General features: G+C 49.4%; 2 protein-coding genes across 2 annotated transcripts; both read right to left on the bottom strand.

Moving 5' to 3' along the window:
• Positions 1-1,216: 1,216 nt before the first annotated feature.
• LOC122371135 (putative uncharacterized protein DDB_G0271606) lies at positions 1,217-24,905 on the bottom strand. Its single transcript, XM_043347252.1, has 8 exons — positions 24,834-24,905; positions 19,470-22,826; positions 17,884-17,940; positions 15,822-15,915; positions 4,511-4,535; positions 3,148-3,238; positions 2,433-2,584; positions 1,217-1,899 (listed from the first exon to the last, which is right to left on the bottom strand). Exons 1-4 carry the CDS (start codon positions 24,856-24,858, stop codon positions 15,869-15,871), a joined length of 3,486 nt encoding a protein of 1,161 aa, XP_043203187.1. The 5' UTR covers positions 24,859-24,905; the 3' UTR covers positions 1,217-1,899; positions 2,433-2,584; positions 3,148-3,238; positions 4,511-4,535; positions 15,822-15,868.
• Positions 1,785-3,703, bottom strand: LOC122371139 (smoothelin-like protein 1). The gene is made up of 4 exons (XM_043347269.1): positions 3,693-3,703; positions 3,148-3,238; positions 2,433-2,584; positions 1,785-1,899 (listed from the first exon to the last, which is right to left on the bottom strand). Exons 1-4 carry the CDS (start codon positions 3,701-3,703, stop codon positions 1,785-1,787), a joined length of 369 nt encoding a protein of 122 aa, XP_043203204.1.

The following is a 24,905-nucleotide window of genomic DNA, read 5'->3' as shown; positions in this document are numbered from 1 at the left end:
TCCAATGATACCCAGTTTTACCTTCTCAGGTCAGTCATTGACCTTCCAGGTCAGGTCAAACTAAAAAATGTTGGTGTTTTGGGTCACCGTTGGATATCAAGTGCGCTGCTCCTATCATATACCGATGATGATGCCGTTTTCTGGTGCCAAGCCAGCTAGAACCTCTTTGTCACACTACCCGACCAGATTTTTGCTGCTGAGGTCATTTCAGGTCATGTTAGGTCAAGGTCAATGATATGTGTTTGTATGTCTGTGTGTGTCTGTGTGTATACTGATGTGTGTACAGAGTGTTTATGTGTCCATATTACATGAGATCATGATCTGAGAAGCTTTTACCAAAAATGCAGTCAAAAAACTTCACAAATAGTAAATTCAGCTTGCCTAAAACGCAATTATTTTAGATGACCCAGGTTGACCTTGACCCTGACCTTGACCTCTGTACATCGTTGAACAACATGTTCCATGATAGGTGGGAGGTAAGACTGGCAAAAAAGGCCGAAATCAAGGTGTCAAAAGCTCACAAGGCCCATAACCAACGCAAGATCTTGAGAATTGGTCATTTGGGTCATGACATGACCTGAAAAACAAGGTCATATCTTCGAAACCAAAAACCACAGAAACCTGAAATTTTCAGTGGACATCAAGAAAGGATAGAGGAGCAGCTATTCGAGAAATCAGGCTTCTAGCTCTAAAAATGCTGAGTTGAGTGCAGAGCAGAAAAACTACCTGAGGGGTGGCAAACCCCCCCCCCCCCCCATGTGCGGGCGAGGGTTAAAAGCTGAGAAAAAACAATTCAACACGTTTAACAGAAAGGCGAACAAAATGACGTGTGCAGACCGCAGAGTCATGCATCTGTTTTTATGTATCAGCGTTTTTTACTGTGACAGTCAATCAGCTTTCGTGTGCGACTTACTCGTGTGCATCGGATCCTGATTATTTTGTGTTGTATGTATATAAACGTTTACACTGCATGATGTCCTTACATTAAATTCTTAACGATACCTTCATCTTATTGTAAATTGTCATGAAAATGCTCAAACCTGATGCTATTTTCTAACGTTTATAGGAACCTCTGTTGTCAATAAATGGTATCCAGTAGGATTCATTCAACCCTTTGCTCATTCATACCGTGTGCTCTACGCTATAGGATAAAAATTCCCGAATAATTTGATTTAGGGAAAACAGAGAAACTTGTTACATCACACAAACATGGGTACCACCTAGGCCGTCACTTTATTGATTGGTTAAAAAAGCGATGAATACCATCCATCCGGCTACCTATCAGTACAAACAGTATTGCTTACAACGGACATCGCGTAGCGCCGATGTACAGAAGGCCGTTAACTGTGCGAAGCTTTCAGTCCTGCTCCAGCCGAACCAAAAGCCAAGTAGTCTCGGAATCCTCCTGTGATCACAACCACTCGCATTCAGTTGACGCTCGATGCCACTTTGTACACGGTGAAAAAGAGCGGCACTTCACCGGGGCGTTCTCTCAGCTCTGATCACAGACGCTGACAGAAGCCCACAGAAGGCCACATCACCGTGCGTGGAGCTCTCAGTCTCCAGCTAGCCGCTACACTCGACCTGGCGGCGGCACGCGGCCGACCGGCGATCACGATCGCGCTCACAGACCACATGGACAGGCCCTCATCTAGGGGACACGGCAGCCCTGCAGGCGCGGCAGGGCGCCGGGAGGGGGAGGGGGAGAGGGAGGGGCGGAGGTCAGGCGCTGAGGGGGGCCGGGCTGGGAGCGGCGCCGCGTGGAGACCGGACGGCGGCGGCGCCTACTTCAGCACGGCGTAGATGGACTGGATGTAGGCGAACACGCTCTTCCAGTCGGGCTTCTCCATGGAGACCATGTCGTCGGCGTCCAGCAGCGGAAAAATGCCCGCCCGCTGACTGCCGAGCGGGGAAAAACAGCGTCAGCGGGGAAATACCTAACCAGAAACTCTGCCACTGACTAAACAGAAAATAACATTCAACTATGAACATCATTAGTTTACGGTTGCGTAGAAACACATAAAAACATGAAAGCATGAAAAGAAAGAGGCTCAGTATTCGACATCATCCACTTCTCAATTGCCAATAAGATTCCTAATTCGGTGCCCCACTTCCTATTTATCTCCTGTTGCGCGACAGTGTTTTCTTCCAATTGTTCCCCTTACAGTTCTCGGATTCGCTATTATGGGAGCGCATATTACTTTTGTAGCGCAATATTCAGCGCGCCGACCAATCATATCGCACAAGACCAGTGTCAGGGTGGCGTGATCAATCGGTAAGCAATAGAGGTTGGCGTTTCTCTGTATTGGAACATTGGCAAACAGCCCCGCAGACCACCAATATTGGGCAGATATTTGTAAGTGCTGCCACAAAAGAAGTTGTTTCCGAGAGAACGCGAGTTCTCGGGAACTCGTGTCTCGTTTGGTACTCACTCGGCCGTCCTGAAGGCTAGGTCGAAGTTGTAGCGCCGGTTCCTCGGGTCGAGCTTGTTGAAGTCGAAGGCGTCCGGGAAGAAGTGATGGATGAGCGCGCAGAAGGCCATGCCGTCAGCCCAGCTGGTGGAGAAGTTCTCCACCTTGATCGTCTGAGGAGAAAATGCATGCCGGAAAAATGCCAAAATGTTGGTGTCAGGGGCTAGCCTAGGGTGCTTTAGACCTAAAGATCAGCAATTTGATGTACCACTGGACATTCAAGGCCATTCACTGCCGCTTAGGAACTAACCAGATGGTGCAAACTACGACTTAAGAAAATTTCATATCTTTATTATCAAAACTGCATCACATGTGTCATATAGTATGCATGTTCTTTTGGGGTCCCGACTCTCGATAGTAACTCTACATACTTTCTTCTGTTCTTATCGCCATGTCAGTGCGGGTCAGCAGTTATAATGATGAATGGCTAAAATCTGCCCATTCGTCAGCATGCATTCGTATTTTTCGCGGTGCAAATTTGTCTGGTAAATACCATCTTAGCTAAATCAGACCGGTCAAAATATTCCTGATTTTCAAACGTATAGCTTGTTACTTTGTATGGCGCTTATGCTGCTTAGTGACTGCTTAGGCATACACTTCAACTGACATTGTGCGTAAAACAAGATACAAAATACGAAACGCATGGAAGGACATTGTGCCTATATACATAACATACCTTGTAGTCCCTCAGCCGGCACTGGACCCAGAACAGCATGACCTCCTTAGTTCCCTTTCCCTGGGGCACGCAGTCCAGTTCGAAGCCATCACTGCAACAGAGGGGCACAGTCTGACGTCAGGAGCGTCACAAAAACCCTCCCTCATGGACCCACCCACACGCTCATATTCGCTGCACAGAGAGGCATCTGGCAATATATACTGAAAAAGCAACAATATTCTATTTTGAGCAAGGCGAGGACCGAGAACTGACGTTATTCACCACGCGTTTCTGCGCCTGGCCTAATATCATGCTGCGATTGGAAGAAAGAATCATCTATCACCAATCATATGCTTGCTTTCCCACGCTCCCCTTACGAAGTAATGTCGTCCTGTGTCCAGCTTGTATGAAGACATAAGATATGTCAAAGAAAAACACTTTCTTAGCTTCTTTGCAAACGGCTTACGAAATTCAAGAGTTAGGGTATTTTAGTGTATTTTGCATCGTTCATCTATTGCAAGCATTAGCTTCATCGTGTATGTATGTATTGAAAACAGTGGTCTTACGAGTATACCATCATGTTAGTCAGCTTTGTCATGCATATGTAAATCGTCAGCATGTGCCTAACAGCAGCAGCCGGTGGTGATGCATCACGTCTGTGCCAGAACTCAGGCGTGACAGCTTAACGTCCCGAAGTTGTGGAAACTTTCCGATCAACAGCAATATCTGATAATGGGCCTGAATGGCTGTCGTGCAGAGACGCACCGGACACTGCACATCCACGACCCCAATGCCCTCTCCTCCACCACACCAGAAAGACATTAATGACCGGAGAGGGAAGCTGGCTAGCACGGTCTCTCCCTCGGTCGACTCATTTACGAGTACGCCAGATGCGTTTCCAGCTAGTACGTGACCAGCCGCAGATGAACCAAATGTCTCGCTTTGTATTGAGGTCAGCCACCCAGAGAGAAGCCAGCATCGTGTCGTGGTGATGACGACCGCCGAGCGATGGGTCTGGATTTCTGGAAGTTTGTGCGACCCAGGGCACAGGTATTGGGCTAGACAAAGATTGGGTGGGTCAAACCGGCTTGGTTACAGTTACAGTGCATGCGCTCGTTTCTTTAGATGGTATGTTTTAGGAGCATTCTGTCACTACGGGGACCGTTTCGTAAGCCTTGTGGTGGCCTCTCCGAACCGATTAGGCGTGGATGTGTGTACAGACGGAGTGCGGACCCACCACCCGGCTACATAATTTCGCTGATGTCATGGCGGTGACGTCGTATGTAATGGACTTTAGGAACGTAACATTGAAACATTAAGGCCTACGCACACTGCGTTCGGCTTTCCATTAACTACGCAGATCATGAACACAAAAAGTACTTACTTTTTCTTTTTCCCAGCAGCCGGATCTGAAAAGAAGGAGGAGCATGTTAGTTGAGTGCCAAGAAATAAACAATTCACAGGAACAGAAAAGTTAGCAACCAGTTGGTCTACTAGGCTAACATTCGGCTTTCACTTCTCGGCTACGGTCGTGTGTATTATGGCAGCTCCTGGTGCGCCTCAGAGAGCTGCGATATGACCGGTCCCGCAGAGGCCGATATCGGCCACCCATCCGATACATATAGGTGAGCTGTGCCGCCCTCTGACGCTGCAACAAGCAGCTCATAAAAAGTAACAACTGCGGCCGGCCGCAAATGATGCCAGCCGCGGAGCTCATCAAATAGTAATGCAATCCAAAGTGCCTTGTCATTTATATTTCAGGATCATATCTACCATTGATATTTTTATAAGCTGGCACAGAACGCAATATTTCGTAATGAGACATTCTTTATAAATTGCACAATGGATAAGTAGCTACCTAACTTCTAGCTATACATAGGAACCGCACATGACTGGGAAAGATATCGCAAACTGTCCTATCTGATTGTCGTTGGTGGCCGAGCTTATTTCGGAACAATGGATGTCTTGCTAGAAACACATGCATGTTGTTAACCCTCGCCGGACCTATTGGTTTTCTACATACGCGCCGGCCGAGGGGGGAGGCGGGTACGACCCCCCCTCGCCGTTTCGCCCCTGGTGGAGCTAGCGCGTCGCGGAAAAAACGAGCGTGTGCGCCGTTAAGAGACGCAGAGATTGGTACCCGATTTTAAGGTCCTAGGTCAACCGGTGACCTCTGAGGTCAGGTCAAGTGCCCCAGAATACGGTTCAGTTTTTGGTGAATAACTTCGCAAAAAACGGCCGCAGAGCCGCGATTTTGGCAGCATCGTGTTTGCCTTGATCAGGCGCGTCGAATGATATACTTTTTGTCCGGGTCAGGTCAACTTGGGGTGTTGACCTCAGGTCAAGGTCAGGTCAGCACCCCCAGGTCACGAAGTTGGTCGAAAGAGGTCATGTCGCATATCATTCGATTCGTCAGGTCTTCCTGAGTCCATTGGTGGCTTTCCCGACTCGCTAGCTCAATTTGATCGGGAGTTTTTGACGAAAAACTAATATGACCTTGATGACGTCATAAATGACGTCACGGAAGGTCAACATTGCAAAAGTGACGCATCTAACCTTGCAAGGAGTGCATCAAACCACGATTCTGTGTGCTTGAGATAGTTGGAGATCGTTCCCGGCGCCAGAATAGCAGTTTGAATTTTTCCCCATTGACTTATAATGGTGAGGTCACGAAAATGACCTGACCTCATATGACCTCTAGGAAAAATCCGAGATATACAAGTTGTGAGACTCGTAATGGATACTAGATCCTGCAAGTTTCATTTCCCTGTGACATCTCCTCTGGCAGTGAGGGCGTTGCGAAGTTGCGACATCTGAAGACCGTGCAGAGGTTCACTTATGACGTCATAGGTCAGTGACCTGACCTGACCCAAAAATGTGGTTGGTGTCAAAACATGCGGCTTGGATCAAAGGTCAGGTATGCCAAGTTTCAGCTCTCTATCGCCAGCGTGTTCGGAGCTATCGCGAAAAAACCCTATGGGGGGGGCGGCACCCGCCCCCCCCCCCTCGGCCGGCGAGGGTTAAGGTAGATCACTGAGACATGAGACCTGGCTGAAGCCGGCGCGACCAGTGGTCGATAAAACTTCCAACGTGCCAACGCTCGTTGGAGCAAGATACTTTAGCAATACTTGGAAGAGCTGGAGACAGTCCGCCCATCTACATGGATGCTTCCTTACGCCTAAAGTACAGCATTGACTTATGACTTACTAATCGTCCGGTGCTGTTATCGGCTGCTCGGTACCGCGTGTATGTTCCCTCATTCACTCCTGGTCACCCTTCGGTCACCCCTCGCTGGGTCGGGCCAGTCGGCTATTTTTATCCTCTTTCCGGCTAGGCCATCCGCTGAGCTCCCGCCGTGCCGCGCCGTCTGCGAGGGACCTGACCCTTCTGCCGGCAGAGGTTTCTCCAGGTGTCTCCAAGGAGCCATCGTAGCGCTAAGGGTGTGCTCCGCATACACATACATTGATTTTCGCCCTTACTAGCAGGGTCGCTGGCACGCGTTGGCAGCGCCCTGCGGGCATTTTTTCGCTTAGGGTCATTTTGTGGTAAGGAGGATCAGAAAGTCACCCTTCCAACTTTCTCCAGGCCTGGGTGTTTTATCGAGCGCGCCTGAAAACGCACAGTGGACCGAAATCACACTTCGATTGCGTTACTTCGTATTAGGTAATACGATAAAAAGTCCGCTCTTTTCTCAATCAATAAGGACAAGTGCGTTAAAGCACACATATAAACTTTTAAATCAAAAGCTTTAACCCTCGCCCGCACATGCCATTTTCCCATCCTAGAACGCACATGGGGGGGGGGGTGGTTGCCACCCCCCCCCCCGCGCCATTTCGTTCCTGTTGGAGATAGAGCTTAGCAGTAAAGACCAAAAAGATTCTTTGGGAAGAGACGAATCCAATGATACCCAGTTTTACCTTCTCAGGTCAGTCATTGACCTTCCAGGTCAGGTCAAACTAAAAAATGTTGCTGTTTTGGGTCACCGTTGGATATCAAGTGCGCTGCTTATCAAATACCGATGACGATGCTGTTTTCTGGTGCCAAGCCAGCTAGAACCTCTTTGTCACACTATCCGACCAGAATTTTGCTGCTGAGGTCATTTCAGGTCAATTTAGGTCAAGGTCAATTATATGTGTTTGTATGTCTGTGTGTGTCTGTGTGTATACTGATGTGTGCACCGATTGTTTTTGGGTCCATATCACATGAAATCATGATCTGAGAAGCTTTTACCAAAAATGCAGTAAAAAAAAAACTTCACAAAAAGTAAATTCAGCTTGCCTAAAACGCAATTATCTTAGATGACCTAGGTTGACCTTGACCCTGACCTTGACCCCTGTACATCGTCGAACAACATGTTCCATGATAGGTGGGAGGTAAGACTGGCAAAAAAGGCCGAAATCAGGGTGTCAAAAGCTCACAAGGCCCATGGCAAACGCAAGATGTTGAGAATTGGCCATTTGGGTCATGACATGACCTGAAAAACAAGGTCATATCTCCGAAACCAAAAATCACAGAAACTTGAAATTTTCAGTGGACATCAAGAAAGGATAGACGAGCAGCTATACGAAAAATCAGCCTTCTAGCTCTAAAAATGTTGAGTGCAGAGCAGAAAGACTGCCTGGGGGGGGTGGCAACCACCCCCCCCCCCCATGTGCGGGCGAGGGTTAAAATGCTAAATTTCAACATCTCTAAGCTGATGATAATCGTTAGTTATTTCAGGCTTTGGCGCGAAAACGTAGGCATTCAGATCCACCGTGCGACCGGTCACCGTATGCAGTAGTGTGATGGTGTGAGTTGGGGAATCAAGGCCGTATGGGGAGAAGGTGAGGAGATACCGGTGTGCCGACGCGGTGGATGGCAGTGAATTTTCAGGATAGGTAGCAAAAGGCTCATTCCCAGACGTTGTGCCAAATTTTGCGGCGCTACGCGACGCTAACTTTTACGCTATTCGCGAAAAAAAACTTAGGGAGGCTGCCCCCCCCCCCCCCGCCAGTCGAGGGCTAAGTTGGAGACAGTGATGGGACTAAGATGTTCGTTGGAGCAACTCCAAGCATTTTATCGACCTCTGGGCGCGACCTTGTATCGATGTCTTTCAAAAGGGCGAAGTATGCTCCGCTGCAGTATGACGATATTTTTTGCTTATGAGAGCCTCCCCGACCGTATCTCTTTCTAGATTCCAGGTTAAATACCAGCTGGAAGCATGGTGTAGCGGTCACAAGCACCTGAATGTGACTGACCGTAACAATGCGTTAATCGTAGTTTGTAAATTCCCGTAAACGCAGGTTGTTTGAAATAGACAAACACTATTCGTTAGAATTGTGTTTTTCTATTGTATGTACAGTTGTATCCCTGGATTGGAACCTGCAATATGTCATCCTCTGGCGCTTTAGTAAGACATATATCGGTCACTGTAAACGCCATCCCTGTCGCATCGTGACATATTGTCACATGCAGACACCAGTAGGTACCTATTAGTGGTGTCATTTTCCAAAAAATGTCTGACCGATACCGACCGAAACCGAAATTTGGGAAAAATTTCCGACCTAATACCGACCGATAACATCCCAAGCCAAAATTTGACCGAAATTTGACCGAAATTCTATTTGCTATTACTCTACCCCAAAATTGAATTATTTGGTAAATTCTGATGGAAACTAATGGGAAATGGCATTTCAGTCCAAGTTCAGTCAATTCTTAGCCACTGCAAAATACATTTTGTGGTAGAAGTTACTTACAGTTAAAGACTGGAATTGAGTTTCACAATGGTGTGTATTTGTGGGGCCAACTGAGTCAAAATCAGCCTGCTTGTGGTTGTGGTTGGACAATTGGTGGCTGCTGCCTGCTGAGTGGGATGGCTACTGAAGTTGCCAAAACATGGCATCCCTTGTAGTATTTGGGGGAAATTTTGCAACTTTATCATTAACATCCCAATAACTTTCATTTTAACTAGGCAAAAATGGAATACTTTCTCTTTTTGAAAATGGTTTCACTGACAGGGTGACCGAAAGTGTCCGATTTTTGGGGGGCCTGACCGACCGATTACCGAATCGGTCAGCATATCTTTTCGATAACCGATTTTTTCGGTAACCGATTGACACCACTAGTACCTATTCAGCATATCATGAAGGCTATATAGCTTAATCGCTTATCCAGGGTGTCCAGAAAAAAGATACTACGGAAATTAAGTCGCATTCATTAAAGGAAAAGGGCCACCTTCGTGAAATATGAAGATATCGTTGTTTTTCATTTTGACATTATTATTTTTCATTTTCTTTTTAAAACTGGTGCCAGAAGTGCACAATTCGCGAAAAAGTATTTAAAACTATTTAACATATTGGTACTATGTTGATACTCTCTACGGCACCTACTGTATGATGGCATAGCGATGACGTCACACTCAAGCCAATCAGCGTTCAGAAGACAGACTCGTCGGATTGTGTCAGATAAGCTGATTGGTTAAAGCTGAGCTGGTTGGAGCTGATTGGTAAAAAACCAAATCCTCGCCGCGGGTGGCTGCATTGTCGGATAAGAACGCATTCCTGGGATAAGGACGCATTCCTGGCATATTTTCTTTTAAAATTGCCGATAACTACGAATGGAGGCCGAAATCGGCCGTAAGGAGGTAAACAGATAGGTTTTCGGACACGGGCTACAAGATGGCTATCTCAGTTTCAATCCCCATGTTAAAGGTGGCCCTTTTCCTTTAACGCACGTGCAGATTTTTTTTCCAACTTCATGTGCTTATAGTGCAAGATTTGGCAAACTGCACTGTAATGAGTCGTTGGAAAGTTGTCCGCCCGCCCTCCGAGATGGTCAACATGACCATCAGTCACCTGCAGACCGTGCTAGTGCTGGAGCAGATCCGCCGGAAGGCCGCTCACATTGAGTATCTGCTTTGGGGAGCTGCCGCGACCAGGGTTGTGCTTGACTCATGAGTCGAGTCAAAAATTTGACTCAACTCTGACTCAAATGAGTCAAATTTGAGTCGAGTCGGATAAAATGTTGAGCTGTTGAGTTGAGTCAGAGTTGAGTCGGACAAAAATATTAAGGCGTTGAGTTGAGTCAGAGTTGAGTCAGTAAAATAACTTTTGACATTGAGATGAGTCAAACCTTTAGGAACATGAGTCAGCTGACTCAACTTTCCAGAAACTATATATATATATATATATATATATATATATATATATATATATATATATATATATATATATATATAAGCTTTTCTTCCCCCCCCCCTGCTTAACAACCTAGCCCTGGCTCTGCTGCCGGATTTTTTTTTTTCACCCCCCCCCCCCCCGCTCAACAACTTTTTTATCTGAGTCAATTTTGAGTCAAGTATTTTGACTCAACGAAAAATTTGAGTCAAGTTTGAGTCGACTCATATTTTCATCGAGCCGCTTGAGTCATGAGTCGAGTCAAAGGAAAAAATCAGCTCCTTGTTTGAGTCAGAGTTGAGTCAGGGCTTTCTGAAGTTGAATGATGAGTCGAGTCGGCAAATTTTTTTGAGTCGAGCACAACCCTGGCCGCGACTAACCAAAGGGTTTATACCTATGCCATGTGGCACCTGCTGTCTGTTTTGCCATATTTTTGCGAATACAAGCATGTGCCATTTTAAAATGTGCGGTGTTTGTTTTCGGAATTACAGCAAAAAATAATAGTATCCTTTTTCTGGACACCCCGTACTAGAGCATACAAATATAACGATCTTCGAGCAGTTAATTAGCATGCAAACATATCAGTTTGCTCTTCAGGTAAATTAACCCGCGACCCATTGCGCGCTTATCTAGATTCAAGATATACCGGGTGTCCCAAAAGTAAGGTCATCATTTGTTTTGGCCACACTGCCAAAAATACGCGATGGATAGATATAAATAGGACATCATATGAAAGAGCATTTTATAAAATTTTATTCTGACATACATATGAGTCAATACATTGGCTCGTAGCCCCACATTTGCTGCTTTTCTACATGGCTGCCATTTCGGGTCGCGTGCATGAATAGACTACGTTTGACTTCCTCCACTATTCTGGAGCGATTCTCTGGTGAGATGCCGCTTATGTTTGCTCGGAGGGATCATCCTGTAGTTCTTTCCGGCTCGTTGGGTTGTCCTAAAAGACAATCTTTCCGTTGTGTACCCAGAGAATAAAAATATGAAGGTGTAACGTCAGGTGACCGCGGAGGCCATTCAATGGCGTTGCCCTGACTGAAAATTACGGGATCTCACATCCACTCTCGGAGACAATGCATGATCTTCAGGACGGTGCAAGCATAGTCTCCATCCTGCTGAAACCACTGCTGGCTGATGGTGTCGGCACAGCTGCGTTGCGACGATCGGAAGAACCACTGGGAGGACTCTCGGCCACCTCTCTTGATTTATTGTCACCCGATTCCCGCTGTCGTCCTCAGGACCTCGAAGCACAGGTGGCTAAGTATACATGCCCTGTGCGTACATTATACCTTTTTTCTGACGTTTTACCGGTTGAGGCGAAACTATGCATGAGTTCAGAGATGGGCGAGCTGATAGGGTCTGCTTAGGGCCGAAAACTGGGCGGCATTTACCCTTTGTTTTAATGACGGACCCTCTCTAAGAGTTGAATTTCGACCTTCTCAGTTTTATGCCTACTGCTCGGTGTAGTTATGATCAAAAATGGTTTAAGCATGCAAGAAAATAATTTTATGGATGTACCTTGCACGTGTTAAAATTGGAAGTGATTCGGACTCTTACTTCTCGAGATATTTAAGTTTTAAATCATGACCTTACTTTTGGGACACCCGGTATAGCATACAAATATAACGATCTTCGAGCAGTTAATTAGCATGCAAACAGATCTTGCTGTTTAGGTAAATTAACCGGCAACCCATTGCGCTATTCAGCCGAGTCCGCCCTGCCGGGTGAGGGGGCGGGGGGGGGGGGCAGATTCTGCTCCCTGTCTACACCGGCGAACAGATGGTTGAAGAAATACGAGGAAAGCTCTCTACAAGACGAATCTTTGGAACACAAAATATTTTGCCTAACTAGATTATTAGGTCAGGTCAAGGTAAACGTCAATTTCAAATACTACATGTTTCTATACCAATGGCTTTAAACCTTGATGGCAAGGAATCGATTCAGATTAGATTAATTACCCAGAGCGCGTTTTTAAACTACCAAGGTAATATGCATTCCACAAAACGTCATACAAAACTCAGGATTAAGGTCAGGCCAGGCCACCAAAGGTAAAGATATTAAATAGAATATGAGCGAGCTATGCTTCATAAGTCATTTTACTCAACGAACGGCAATGTAAATACTAAATTAGTGATATGAACCATATCTGAATGAAGTGCAGGTCGAGGTCAGGTTAAGGTCCGATCAAATAAAGTCAGATGGGCTTTAAAGCTTATTTAACCCTCGCATGTGTGCGGCGTTTGCCAGCTTCTAATGTGTAGGGGGGGGGGGGTCGGTTGGACCCCTCCCTTGCCGTTTGGCCCCTGATCGAGCTAGAGCTTCGCGGAAAAAAACGAGCGTGTTGCCCGTGACGAGAGGAAGCCGATGATACCCAATTTTAAGGTCCTAGATCATTGGGTGACCTTCCAGGTCAGGTCAATGACCCAAAGTCGGGAAAATCGGGACCTGTTAGAAAGTCGTAAAGTGTGGCTTCTAATGGGTTTTTCGGGGTGCTGATCACGAATATCGTGTTAGTTTTGACCACAGATGATGTCTTTAAGCATTTAGACTAGGTCGGGTCAGGTCAGGTCAGGTCAACCAGTAGGCATCGTGACGGGTATTCGTAGTACGTGTCAACCGCCTCTGACAGCTTCGTAACATGTTACGAAGGCACCAAAACTACTTCGTAAATGTTCAAATGGTTGCTAAATTTGAATTCAGCTCCAAAAACTAGCCTAGAAACATGTACAGCTCGAAAAAGTGAACCGAGGTCACCCGAGGTCACCAAAGGTCAATGACCTGACCTGACCTTCAGGTGACCTTGACACCCACCCTAATGCATGGAAGCAACATCAAATCACATGTTTGAACGTTTGAAACCACGAAAAGCTTGCAAACGCGCGGCTAATGCGAGCCGACATACGCAGAATCGCGATTCTGGCCAAACATGGTCTCGGAAAAGAGGTCACAGGTCAAAGGTCATTTGGGTCAGGGTCATGAAATTTTCAGGGTAGGTGTAAAATTGATCAATGTGAGGGTACTGAAAGTTTCGTCGCAATCGGCCGCTTTTTACGCGAGTTATTCGCGAAAAACCATGGGGGGGTCCATCCGACCCCCCTACACATGCGAGGGTTAAAAGACAAAAAGAGTCCATCTGTTGCAGTTTTCACGACAAATTTAATGATGCTGGTTTTATTTACGTGCAAGGCTTAGAACATCAAAAAATGGTGTGTCATGAACTCACTAAAATATCAATAACTCTTATATTTTTGACCAATTCGTCATAAAAATGGAATGTAGGCTCGGGCTCTTAGTAGGTACAACGTACGTACTTACTTCTCTTACAGGGTGGGGCAGCATAATCGGGAATACATATCAAACGGGATTATTTGGTCATGAATCTAAAAATATAGCTCCAAGCACTATTTTAGCAACATCCTATCAATCGGTCACCTTTTACCTATCCCTCATCCTATTTGACCGCCCTCGGCGTCGATGACCTTCTCAAGGCGGGTCCAAAAGCACGCGCATGCACGTGCAACCTCCTGCTTGTCCATGATCGCCCATCAGCTTCGTACCTTGCACTGAAGACTTTTTTTACTGATGATAAGTTGTTCATTAAACTTCTACCAAAAAACGCTCCATGTAAAGAATTTGGTCGGATTTAAATCGGCGGAGTTGAAGGACCAGAAGTTTTTGGTTCATCTCAGGTGGAGGTGCCCTACACAATAACATGTCGTCCTCACTGCAGTACCAGCACGGACAGAGTCCTCGTAAGACGTGATTTGGACCGTCAGTGATCCTCTCTTCCGACGGCTCCACGTGAGTCTGCCAGAGTGCGGTTGTATTTACCAGAGGTGCTCATTTTATCCGGGCTCGATGAAGTAGGGTGCACCACGTGCACCTCCCTTGAAGACCACCCATAGGTCCATCACCCCAACAGGATGTTTACTTTGCATGACCGCTGGAATATTCTCGATACAATCCCCTATATGGCATGCCATTCTTTTTTATCGTATTCCAGTCGGTGATAAGATTTTTTGTCGCTGAAGTTTTGAACATTGTTTCTTTTTAATATGCTCAAGTGCTTCTTCCTTATATTCAAGTGAGTCATCTTGTATGTCCTCTGCTAAGAGTTATTTTACGACGATTACGTTAACCTGTTGTCCTAAGTATCCCCACACAATCCTTATCGTCCGTGATAACACGTTGACCTGCCCAGCAACCTTTACGTGGAATTGCAGGGTTTTAAACAAAATGTTCTTGTTTTACTTGTTTAACATTAGTGTCTATGGGCGCGCGCAAAGCACTTGGAGCACCGTCGAACTATTTTGCTGCTCTTTTCCAGGAAGTTGCATGCTCATGGATGTAGTCATGTCAGATGATGCACAACTTTTGGGCGTTTCATTGCCATAATATAATTTATAAAAATAATGCCATGCCTACTCATGATCAGAGCCCAAAAAGCATTCCCGATTATGCTGCCCCACCCTGTACAAGCGTTCCGTTTTTATCAGCTCAATATTCTGGATTTATTGCTCAATCTACCTATTTTTTAAGCTTTTGGTCAAAATACAAAACAAGACAGCATTTGAAAAACAAATTACAATCGTATAAACGTTTGTTTGTTATTGTTTTTAATGCATATTTTTCCCTATACCTAAATCTGAAAATGCTACACACGCCTGTTTTTTGTTGTTGTTGTTGTTGTTGTTGTTGTTGTTGTTGTTGTTGTTTTAGTAAAAGTAGCGTCACAAGACGTCATTAAAAAAAATCATTACAATCGTACAGAAATCGCTCAACTTTTCAGGGATCACGCCTCATTGAGGCATGAGAGGGTACTAAAATTCGAAGTAGCATGCCAACATTTAGATAAATCGTTTTCTAAGAAACGGCCAACTTAGCAACCCCCCCCCCCCCCAAGTTAGTACCTACCTTTATGTGATTAGGTCCTTTTGAAGCTGAGGTTAGCGCTACCCAAGAAAAACATGGCAATCAAATAGGAAGCAACGTCGATAAATAAGACCCAATGAAGGAGTTACACTAAATTAGGAAGCAGCAGGCATGTTTTTTGTGTCTAAGCGACTACCGAGGAAAGCCATGTCCATTAGCTTCAATCCACGCACGGACGAGGCCTTAGTGGAAAGAAGAGTTCCTTTACCTTTTAAAAGGTAAGATAAAAGGTAAGTAGGTACCTTTTAGTACCTTTGACAGCTGAAGTCGCTTCACCTCGTGTGGCAACTGAGTAAAAAAAAAATAGTAGCAACTTACAGAACGAATCCCTAGATGTTCTTAAAACAACTCTACTGAGTTTTAGCGTCTCATTGTTCTGTGGTTTTTGTATCATCTGGGAAGTAAGTATCTCACAAGAGGTGACACCTGGATCCGTCCGTGCGTGTAAAAAAAGCGGCAGCACCAAGACCAAAGAATATAAGAAGAATGGACCATTTCAGCATTGAGCAGATCTGTGTATATTAATGCAACAAAGCCAGACACACCAATTGTTATAACAAATATACGGAGGAAGAGGATGGCCAGTCTGCTTACACCTGGTTTGTGATCACAGCCGAGCGCTACGCAGTTCTCTAAATGCACTACATTCCCTCCTTTGCGAAGTATTTTCTGACTAGGTCCAGAGTATCTGAAAGAAGGGCTTACGTTGGTGATGAGTCCAAGCTCTGATATCATACATTAATTGCGCTTAGTGCATGATTTATCTACTTTACAGTAATGAGTAACATTTATTTCTTCATTGATATTTAGCTTTTTGCTTTAATTCCATTTTCAGCTATCCCAATTGATTTTACCTAACTACCTACGCAATGTCTCGACAGTGGACTGTTAATCCTTATGCATATTGGACGGGGGAAAAGGTCATTTTGATGAGAGATAGACTGTATAATAACAGGCCATTGATTGGTCACCTTAGACCTTGCATAGCATCACACGTCAGCGTGAACGACGGTGAGAAGGCATCGTACAAATTTGATCAGGTGAACGGAATTATTCGCAGAAAAAGCATATAGGGTAGAGTGGGGCAAAGCGCCCAGGGCGGGTCAAACGCCCACCCCTCTTTTTTATGAAATGCTCGACTTTTCGAAGAATTCTCGATAGCCATTTTCAAGAACGAGCAGGAATCTACTTTTGCCCCCTTTTTCGGTTCTACAAGTGGGTTGTTCTGGACGTAAGATAAAGATTAGTTTATTTCAGACAATTTTTAGATATTACATGTTTCCATACTACTAAAAATTTTGTCTGATAGAGATTAAAGTAGGCAATGAAATTTAGCTACGCAGAACTTGCGGATTTAAGTTATGTTTTGAGCATTTACTGGTTTGCAACACAATCGTCACACGCTTAATTTTGGTGGACTTCGTTTTGAATGTGCTGTTGGGGTAATACGCCCACTTTGGTGTGGGGCAGAACGCCCATCATGGGCGTTTTACCCCTAATGGGAGTTATACAGTACGGGTATTTGCGAGCATTTTTGGCTGAAAGTGAGTGTCGGGATACGTTTCTAATGCTCAGGATTCTTATGAAATATGCAATATACTGGTTAGTATCGCCTGGAACAATTTATTCGCACGAACTAATCTCCGCTCTCCAAGGCGGTGACAGCCCGTTGACTGAATGAGGAGTGGGGTGGTAACAACAGTGTTCAAGATGTGTTTAGTGGTGTAATCTATCGATTTAAAGTCAAACGAAATGAGAATGGATAAATACTGCATTCTTTTGTCAGAGTACCGAGCGTGTAATGAAACGTTCAGGACTGGGCGTTATGCCCCACTCATATGGGCGTTATGCCCCATGTGTGGGGCAAAACGCCCGATTTGTAGTCCTCTCAATTCGGATGGCATATCTCAAAAACCATGCATGCCACTTGTTTCTGATGTGTTATTCGAAGAATGCCAAGGTAATGAGCTACCAGATCAGCTACCTAGTTGTCTTTCAAATTTGTAAGATAAAGAGATACTGGGGCTGGAAAGTTAGGGTGGGCGCTTTGCCCCACCCTACCCTAGGTGAGTAAGGTGGGAAATCAATGGGAGTTCTGGAAATGGAATTAAAGCGAAATTCTGATGCATGGAGCGCAAATATAGATTCAGATACAAAACAATCGTCGTATCTACATCGACCGTAACGCTCTCAAGGTCAAATAAAAATACTATGTAGAACTAGCTTACGATCAGTTGTGCTAATTTTCTGTAAAGTAATACACAATAAAAATATAAATTAACAAAAAAGCATTCACTAAAAAAACATTTCATTTCTTCATTTTCCGAGAAAAAAACAAGTGCCAAAGCGCATAAGTTCAGCCATTTAATCATGTGCCTATGGGGCAATGCTGTCGTTTCTCTGCCGCACTGGCGCTTAGACTGTGCCGCAGTACTGTGGTGTCGGGCGGAACAGCCTACTCGTACGAGTAACTAAACCGCATTTAGCTATAGAACAACTCAGCAATGCGGCACAGTTCATCCATTAAGATTCATTAATTCAGAACGAATAAATAATTGTACCGAATTTCCTAACCTACAAAATGGTGGTTATCATTAGCAAGGATCAATTAAAGGCTAAAGCTAAATCTTGAATCATGGATTCGATTTTTACGCACCGTCGTCAATCTTTTTGCTTCGGGATTTGCTGCGGCTCTTCGAAGAGGAGGTGGATGCTGCAAGAAGTGGCACAAATACACACATGACACACACCAAACTACGGGAGTATACAGGGTGGAAACTGAGGGGGTTACCAGGTTCAGGTCAATATGTTCAACGATATTGCTAAAGCGGGTTTCTCAACGATACATATTATTGCCAATATTATATGATGTAAGATCTAAGATAACTGACAAAATCGAAATTGACAAACACGCGAGATAATGGTCATATTTTGCTCAGCAGCAGCTGAACAGAACATTCACTTCCCGGCAGAGAAGGGGAGGGACGGTCAGCTGAGGTATCTAATAAGTTGAACGTTTATTGTGGCTACAAAACTATGAAATTTATTCTCGTAATTCTTAGGGTACAAGCGCAAAGAGACAGTCGACAGACATAAATATAAATACAAGATATCACACCGATAGAGAACTGAGAAAAGTGTTGAGAAAGATGGAAGTATAGAAAAAGAAAAGGATATGGATAATGGATAAAAAGGGGTAGAGAAAACGGAGCCTAGGTATAGATGCAGAGATAGAGGCGGAAAACAAGTCAGAGACGAAGGCAGGAACGGAGATGTAGATGGAAGATATATGTTTAAGAAATAGTTATACAAGTTAATATATCAAAGAATAAATGAAAATCCAGTAGGTAACAGGTTGAGATATATGTAGACTCACATCTGTTACTTGTTAGGGCAGGGTTATAGGGTTATAGGGTTATAGGGTTATAGGGTTAGGGTTATGTCTAAGTCTATGTATAGTCAAAGCCCGGTGCAGGCACAGCGTGATGAATTGGCTGACCTTTTTCGGCGGCGGGAGGCGGCGGCGGCGGTGGCGGAGCATCTAGAAACAAGAAAAATAACGCTAATGGCGCATGCCGGCAACGCTGTCACGTTACTGAATGAAGCCCAAAAAAAAATCGAAATTCATCTCGGTTAGATCAAATCAGGTTACCTTGTTATCACTGCAAATATTTATGAACATTCAAAAGTGTTGTGTTGTACCAAATGTGATCTAATTGAAAGGCTGTTACTTTATTTAAACCACAACATGAGCTCAAAAACGCCATAAAGGCATAGGTACAAAACTAAATTAAATAATCATTGCACATTAAAAACATTGAAGATGATATATGGAATTGCAGCTATAATTTGAGTATTCTGCTGATGAAGTAGGTTCACCTTAAAGGTGAGGCTGCGACTAAATTGCTTTGAAATTATCAGCTTCAATGCTTCCAACGAGTATGATAATTCACATCACGGCGCAGCCCGTATGTCGTCCCATGGTAAGCGTCTTGTCAGCTCTGGGCCACGGCGTCATCGGCATGCTGTCAAATCACGTCAAACACATGCACACACCACCCCGGACACGAGTTAAGAAGCCAGCGGCGCCGTGGGGCCGCGCTAAGCCGTGCAGTCATTTGAATCAGGGTCAGCGCCAGTGGCATTCGCAGGAACGCCATGAGCCGGCCGTGGACAGTGACGTCATCCGTGACGTCACTGGCCGCGGCGCGGCGTCCGTCTCCCCCCGACGCCGCCACTTACAGGAGCCCAGTCCGACGGCCATGCTCGCTCCCGTGCTGCTCTCCCAGGCGTGCTGACGACGGGCGAACGAGCCGCCGGCCGCTGCCGGCCGCCGCTGAGCCGAGCGCATGTCGCCGACCGTGTGCGACTTGGCGAGCGCGTGCGGCGCGCCGCCGGCCGACTTACCCGCCGGCGCCGCCAGCGCCAGGTCATCGTCGTCGAGCAGGTCGTCGAACGAGCGCGCCAGCCGCTCGTCCTCGCGCTCTCGGAAGAACGAGTCGAGCTGCTGCTTTTTCTGCTTGGCGCTGGCGGCGTCGAAGCGAGCCTCGAACGGCCGCGAGCCGCCACCGCAGCGCAGCATGTCCGAGCTGCTGCTGCGCTGCAGAAGGCTGCCTCCGCCGCCGGCCGCCGGAGACCGGGGTCCGGCCGTCCGAGCCGCGGCCGGCGGCGGGCGGAGCGGTGACGGCTGCTGCTGCTGCTGCCGCTGCTGATGTTGCTGCTGCGCCTGGTGCTGCTGCCGCCGCTGATACTCCTGCTGAGCCTGTTGCTGCTGTTGTTGCTGCCACAGCTGCTGCTGCTGCTGCTGCTGCTGCTGGGAAGCAGCGCGGGCCATCGGCGCCGTCCGCAAGTCGGGACCGTGATCTCGCGGAGGCTGCTGTTGCGGTACCCTGGCAGACGGCGCCGTCGGTAGCGGAGCCCCCGAGGCGCGGGCCAGTGAGGCGGTCCGCAGGTCCGGAGCGGCGTCACAAGACAGCTGTTTGGGGAGTGGCCGCGGCAGCGCCCGGCCGCGACCCGTCGAGGCGAAGGCCGACACGTGTCGACCGAAGTCGCCCGACGGCGGCCGGCCGGCGGCAGAACCCGGCTCGGGTCGCGGCGGCTCGGCGCCCGACAGCGAGGCAGCGCGCTGTTTGACCCGGCCGGAGCCGCGAGCGCCGGCCCAGGGCGGCCGGGAGTCGGGCTCGGCGTCGGCGGCGGACTGCAGCGGCACGAACACCCGTGCTCCGCGCTCCGCCATCTGCGGGGAGCCCCCAGATCCCGAGCGGGGAGAGGTGGAGCCCTGTTGGGCGGTACGAGCTGGGCTGAGCACCCCCGACGGAGACAGGGGTGGCGTAAACTGGAAGACGGGGCCGGCCACCTGCTGTGGGTGGTGAGGCACCGCCGGAGGCTGGGCTCGCTGCATGGGGGGCTGCTGCATGTGCTGGGAGACCGGCGGCTGATGCTGAACTGGCTGACAGGGCTGCTGCTGGTGCTGCTGGTACGTGTTGAGCTGCTGGTGGGCGGGATGCTGCTGATTTGGACTGAGAGCGTTCTGTGGACTATGTGGATACTGTGGATTGTGTGGGTATTGTGGATTGTGGAAGTACTGTTGACTGGGTTGATGCTGTGGACTGTGAGGATACTGCGAGCTGTAAGACTGCTGGGAAGCCTGGTGATCGGTAAAGCTTGAATGATTAGCCTCCTGGAGTCGGTGGGCCTGAACGTTTGGATGCTCCTTGTATTGCTGAAATATCTGAGGTTGTCCCTCAAATTGAGAATGAGTGACAGGCTGAGGCGGACCTTGACTTTGCTGGAATCCTTGACTTTGAATATGGGCCTGATGCTGCTGAGGGGCCGGATAAAACTGGCTTGGTTGAGGGTGGTGTGGCCCTGAATGCTGAAGATTTGCCTGCTGCTGCTGCTGCTGCTGCTGCTGCTGCAGCTGCGGGTACTGCTGAGCATGGTAATGCGGAGGGGACTGAACGTGGCTAGGAGCAGGATGGCATTGCTGAGGCCCATGATAATGTATACCCTGGTGAGTAGTATCTTGATAATGCGGTTGTTGAGCGTTGAACGGTCCTTGTTGATGAGGTGCGCCTTGTGCAGTACCGGGACCGTGTGCATACAGAGGACCGTGAATGTGCGGAGGACTGGACTGGTGCTGCAGGTCTTGCTGCTGCTGAAGTGGTTGAGAGTACTGGGCCTGGTGATCTGTAGGACTATGGCTTGTGTGCCCGTTCGGTGGCGGCTGGGACTGATCCATGTTGTGGTGGCGGTAGTGGTAGGTGACGTCCGCCTGCAGGTTTGGGACAGACGGCGCGTCCACGGGCTGGGGATGCACCGGATGGGGATGGTGGTGAGGACTGACAGGAGGACGCTTTGTAACGTGATGGTCGGGTGGAACCATGTGTGGGTGAGGTCCCTGCTGGATGTGTCCGTGATGAGGATCGCTCACTCCCTGACTGTATGTGGGCTGAGCGTAATGCGACTGAATCGGCTGATTTTGCTGGGAATCGTTTGGCGAACTCTGTACGTAAATTCTATCTGGAATTCGTTGCTGGTGAGGAATGACTGCAGTTCCCGGAAGTTGCTGATGTGGCTGCTGTTGATTCATCTGCTGTAGCTGCTGCTGCCGCTGAAATTCTTGCTGTTGCTGGTGTAACTGCTGCTGTCTGTGCATTTCTTGCTGCTGTTGATATTGCTGTTGTTTTTGCAGCTGTCGCTGCTGCTCCTGCTGTTTCTGTAGCTGCAGTTGCTGCTGTTGCTGTTGAAGCTGTTGTTTCTGTAACTGTTGCTGTTGCTGCTGCTGTTGTTGCAGTTGCTGCTGGTGCTCCTGCTGAGCACGTTGCTCCGCCTGAAGCGCTGCCATTTGTGACTCTCGCTGGCGCTCCATGTTTTCAAATTTATGGAACGGCGTCTGCTTTAGTGGCATCCTTTCCCTGCCGAAGATGTGTTCGGCACTCTTGGATCGCGATAGGGCGTGTCGCTTCTCTAGCGCGTCCGGTACAGACAGCTTCCGCGTCTGTTGAGGTGGCTCATGGCGGGACGGTTGTGGGGGCCCGTCGACGCTGCCACTGGGAGCGTACATGCTGCGGGTCTTCTCCAGCCGCGTGCGCCGGTCGGCCGACGGTGACGTGGGCAGCGGGCCCGGCGCGTCGGCCGCGTTGAAGGCGCTCGCCAGTCGTGTGACGCTGGAGGAGCGGGCCGAGGGCCGCACGTGGCGCGTCCAGGGCAGGTGGCCGCCGCCGGCAGACGGAGACGGCAGTTCAGCGGACGCCGGCCGAGCCGAGCGGGCATTACGGACCCAGATGGGCTGGCTGCACGGCGTCGGAGAGGTGCCCTCGGGGGACACAGACTCCACCACTCGGGCCTGGCGGGCCCACGGAGGGTGGCTGACGACGGGTGAGGAGGGCGACACCAGCGGCGGCGGCGGCGGCGCTGACACGGCGTCCTGCCGACCCTCGGACGGCGCTCCGTCACCGGCCGGGGAGGTCGTCTCGGCCGTGGCTGCCACCGGCTGCTGGTCGGCGGACGGGGACGGCGGCGGCAGCTCGGCCGTCTGCGTCTCCTGGGTGACGATGCTGCAGGTGTACTGTGCCGGCTCCGTGGCGCCGCTCGACTCTGAAACAGGGTCGCTAGTCTGAGCTGACGGTGTCTGTTGGGGAGGAGCGGGGGCGGACGGCTCGGCACCGGCCGGTGGCCGGCCCAACTGACCAAGAGCCTGCTCTCTGGAAACGCGGGACGCGTCCGACAGGTACTCTCTGGTCATCTGCTTGGACAAAGCAGATGTCAGAGAGGCGCGGGGGTCTGGGGAGCCGGCGAGTCGCGGTGATCGCTGGGTCTCCCGATGTTCAGCTGCCCCTTCGGGAACCAGTCCGCCAGTGTCTCCCTGTCGCTGAACCCGCGAGGACGACGACTGAGCGTACTGTCCGCGCGACTCGTGAATGATTGCACGTTGTGGCACGAGGGCGTCATCTGCATCACTCTGCTGGGTCGCGGTCACTTCCTGTTGTCCTGCTGTGGGCTCTGGCTCCCTTTGCTCAGGTGGCCGGCCCTGAGTCGAGCCCGGGAGCGCGTCTGCCTCCTGATCAGAGCCGGTGGCACCCTCTCCATCCGTCCGCTCCTGTTCCGAGTCTCCCGCCTCTCGCTTCAGCTCGGAGTCGATGGCAGCGCGGATGGCGGCGAAGTCGTCCTCGCTCGCTCCGATAGTGTGCGGCCGCGGCTGCCTGCCGTTGCGCCGCGGCGGCGGGCTCGGCGGCCGTGCGTTGGACGCGTTCACGGCGGCCACCACCCGCTGCACGGAGCTGGAGGCCGGGTCCCGGCGGGCGCCCAGCCACGGCGGTGGCGGCGGGCCGTGCCGCAGCCGCTGCGGGGACGCCACCCGCCGCCGCTGGTACTCCTGGGACAGCCGCCGCGAGAACGGCTTGGCGCTGGCCGTGTACAGAGTGGACGCCGGTTTAGGCGCGGCCGGTGAGGCCGCCGGCGCTTCCCCTCCCTTACCCTCACCACCAGGCGCCCCCGCCTGTCCTGAGACTGTCACCCGTTTATCTGTGTCCGACTCTACCCCTGTCGGTTTGCGAGCGGCAGCCAGCCGGCGCCGAATCTCCGCCAGCTCCTCTCGGGTGATGCCCACCGTTTGAGCGCGCCGCACACGCCGAGATGCTCCGCGTCGGGGCGGCGGCACTGGCGGCACCTTCTGCTTCAGCGAGCACTGCAGCCGGTCCACGAGCTGGAGCACCTCCGATCCGCTGGCAGCGGCCTCCTCCTCGCCTCCAGTCCCTCCGAGGGACTGCCGCAGCCGGTCCAGCACGGCCACGGCCTCGGAGACCAGCTGCGGGCTCGGCCGGCGCCGGTCGGAGCCGCGCAGCTCCTGCAGCAGCGCGCCGAACTCGCCGCCGTCCTCGCCGCTCTCGGTGCCCGAGTCGGAGACGGCGCCCTCGCTGGCGCGCCGCGCCGGCCGCCGGTGGCGACGCAGCGAGCCGCCGAGCCGCTCCAGCGCGCCCGGCGACAGTGCATCGTCGGCTGAAACAGAGGCGGCCGGCGTCAGCAGCTCGCTCGGCCCGCCACCTGACGGCGGCACCCGCCCACCGCCCTCTACCGGCAGACGCCGGCGGAACGCCGCAGGACGCAGCCCGAACGGTTTTAGGAGCGATCTGGTCCGAACCGTTCAATGCAGAAAACGAGTGAGATTTTTAGAGTCAATTGGCCCAAAAGCACCAAACAATAAACAGCCTCGATGTGAGCAGGTGAGTAGCACAGAATGGGATGGACAATTGCCACCTAGTTCACGCTCGTCTTTTTCTTAGTTTTTTGTTCCAGCTATTTAATTTGATCGCTTCTAAAACCGGGAAAGCTTTGCCTGGGTCGAGTAAATAGGTGATGTCAAGGATGAATCTAAAAACTTCACGGCAACAAACCAGCTAAAATATCAGCGTACAGCTGGGCTCGGTGAGATTCAAACATGCTTTTGTGCGCCGACGGGTGAACAAAGGCGAGAGGGAACAAAATACGACTCTCAAAGTGGCCCATTCGAATCGCTCTATGGGTCTTAAAGATTAACGCGGAACGCAAGTGGTGGAATGCATGCAAGCCGAGCTAAATCAGAGAAGATCCAACAGCACAGTTTACCTGGTCCTCCGGGCATGATGTCCATCAGCCGAGCAAATATCTTATTCTTGTCGTTGAAGTCTTCGCATGTTT

Source organism: Amphibalanus amphitrite, unplaced genomic scaffold (assembly GCF_019059575.1).
Source record: "Amphibalanus amphitrite isolate SeventyFive unplaced genomic scaffold, NRLGWU_Aamphi_draft 001209F_arrow, whole genome shotgun sequence".
Classification (NCBI taxonomy): Eukaryota; Metazoa; Arthropoda; class Thecostraca; order Balanomorpha; family Balanidae; genus Amphibalanus; species Amphibalanus amphitrite.
This window is presented reverse-complemented; position numbering and strand designations above follow the sequence as displayed.

Bases quoted from the DNA above. Each gene is read 5' to 3' on its own strand.
- LOC122371139 (XM_043347269.1), bottom strand. The intron at 2,585-3,147 runs GTATGTTATGTA...TTTTCTCCTCAG, and splicing joins GCCGGCTGAGGGACTACAAG to ACGATCAAGGTGGAGAACTT. The intron at 1,900-2,432 runs GTGAGTACCAAA...CCCGCTCGGCAG, and splicing joins CTAGCCTTCAGGACGGCCGA to TCAGCGGGCGGGCATTTTTC.
- LOC122371135 (XM_043347252.1), bottom strand. From the start codon at position 24,858: ATGGACATCATGCCCGGAGGACCAG. The intron at 17,941-19,469 runs GTAAGTGGCGGC...CACTTCTTGCAG, and splicing joins GGCCGTCGGACTGGGCTCCT to CATCCACCTCCTCTTCGAAG. The intron at 15,916-17,883 runs GTGCGTAAAAAT...CCCTTCTTTCAG, and splicing joins AAGCAAAAAGATTGACGACG to ATACTCTGGACCTAGTCAGA.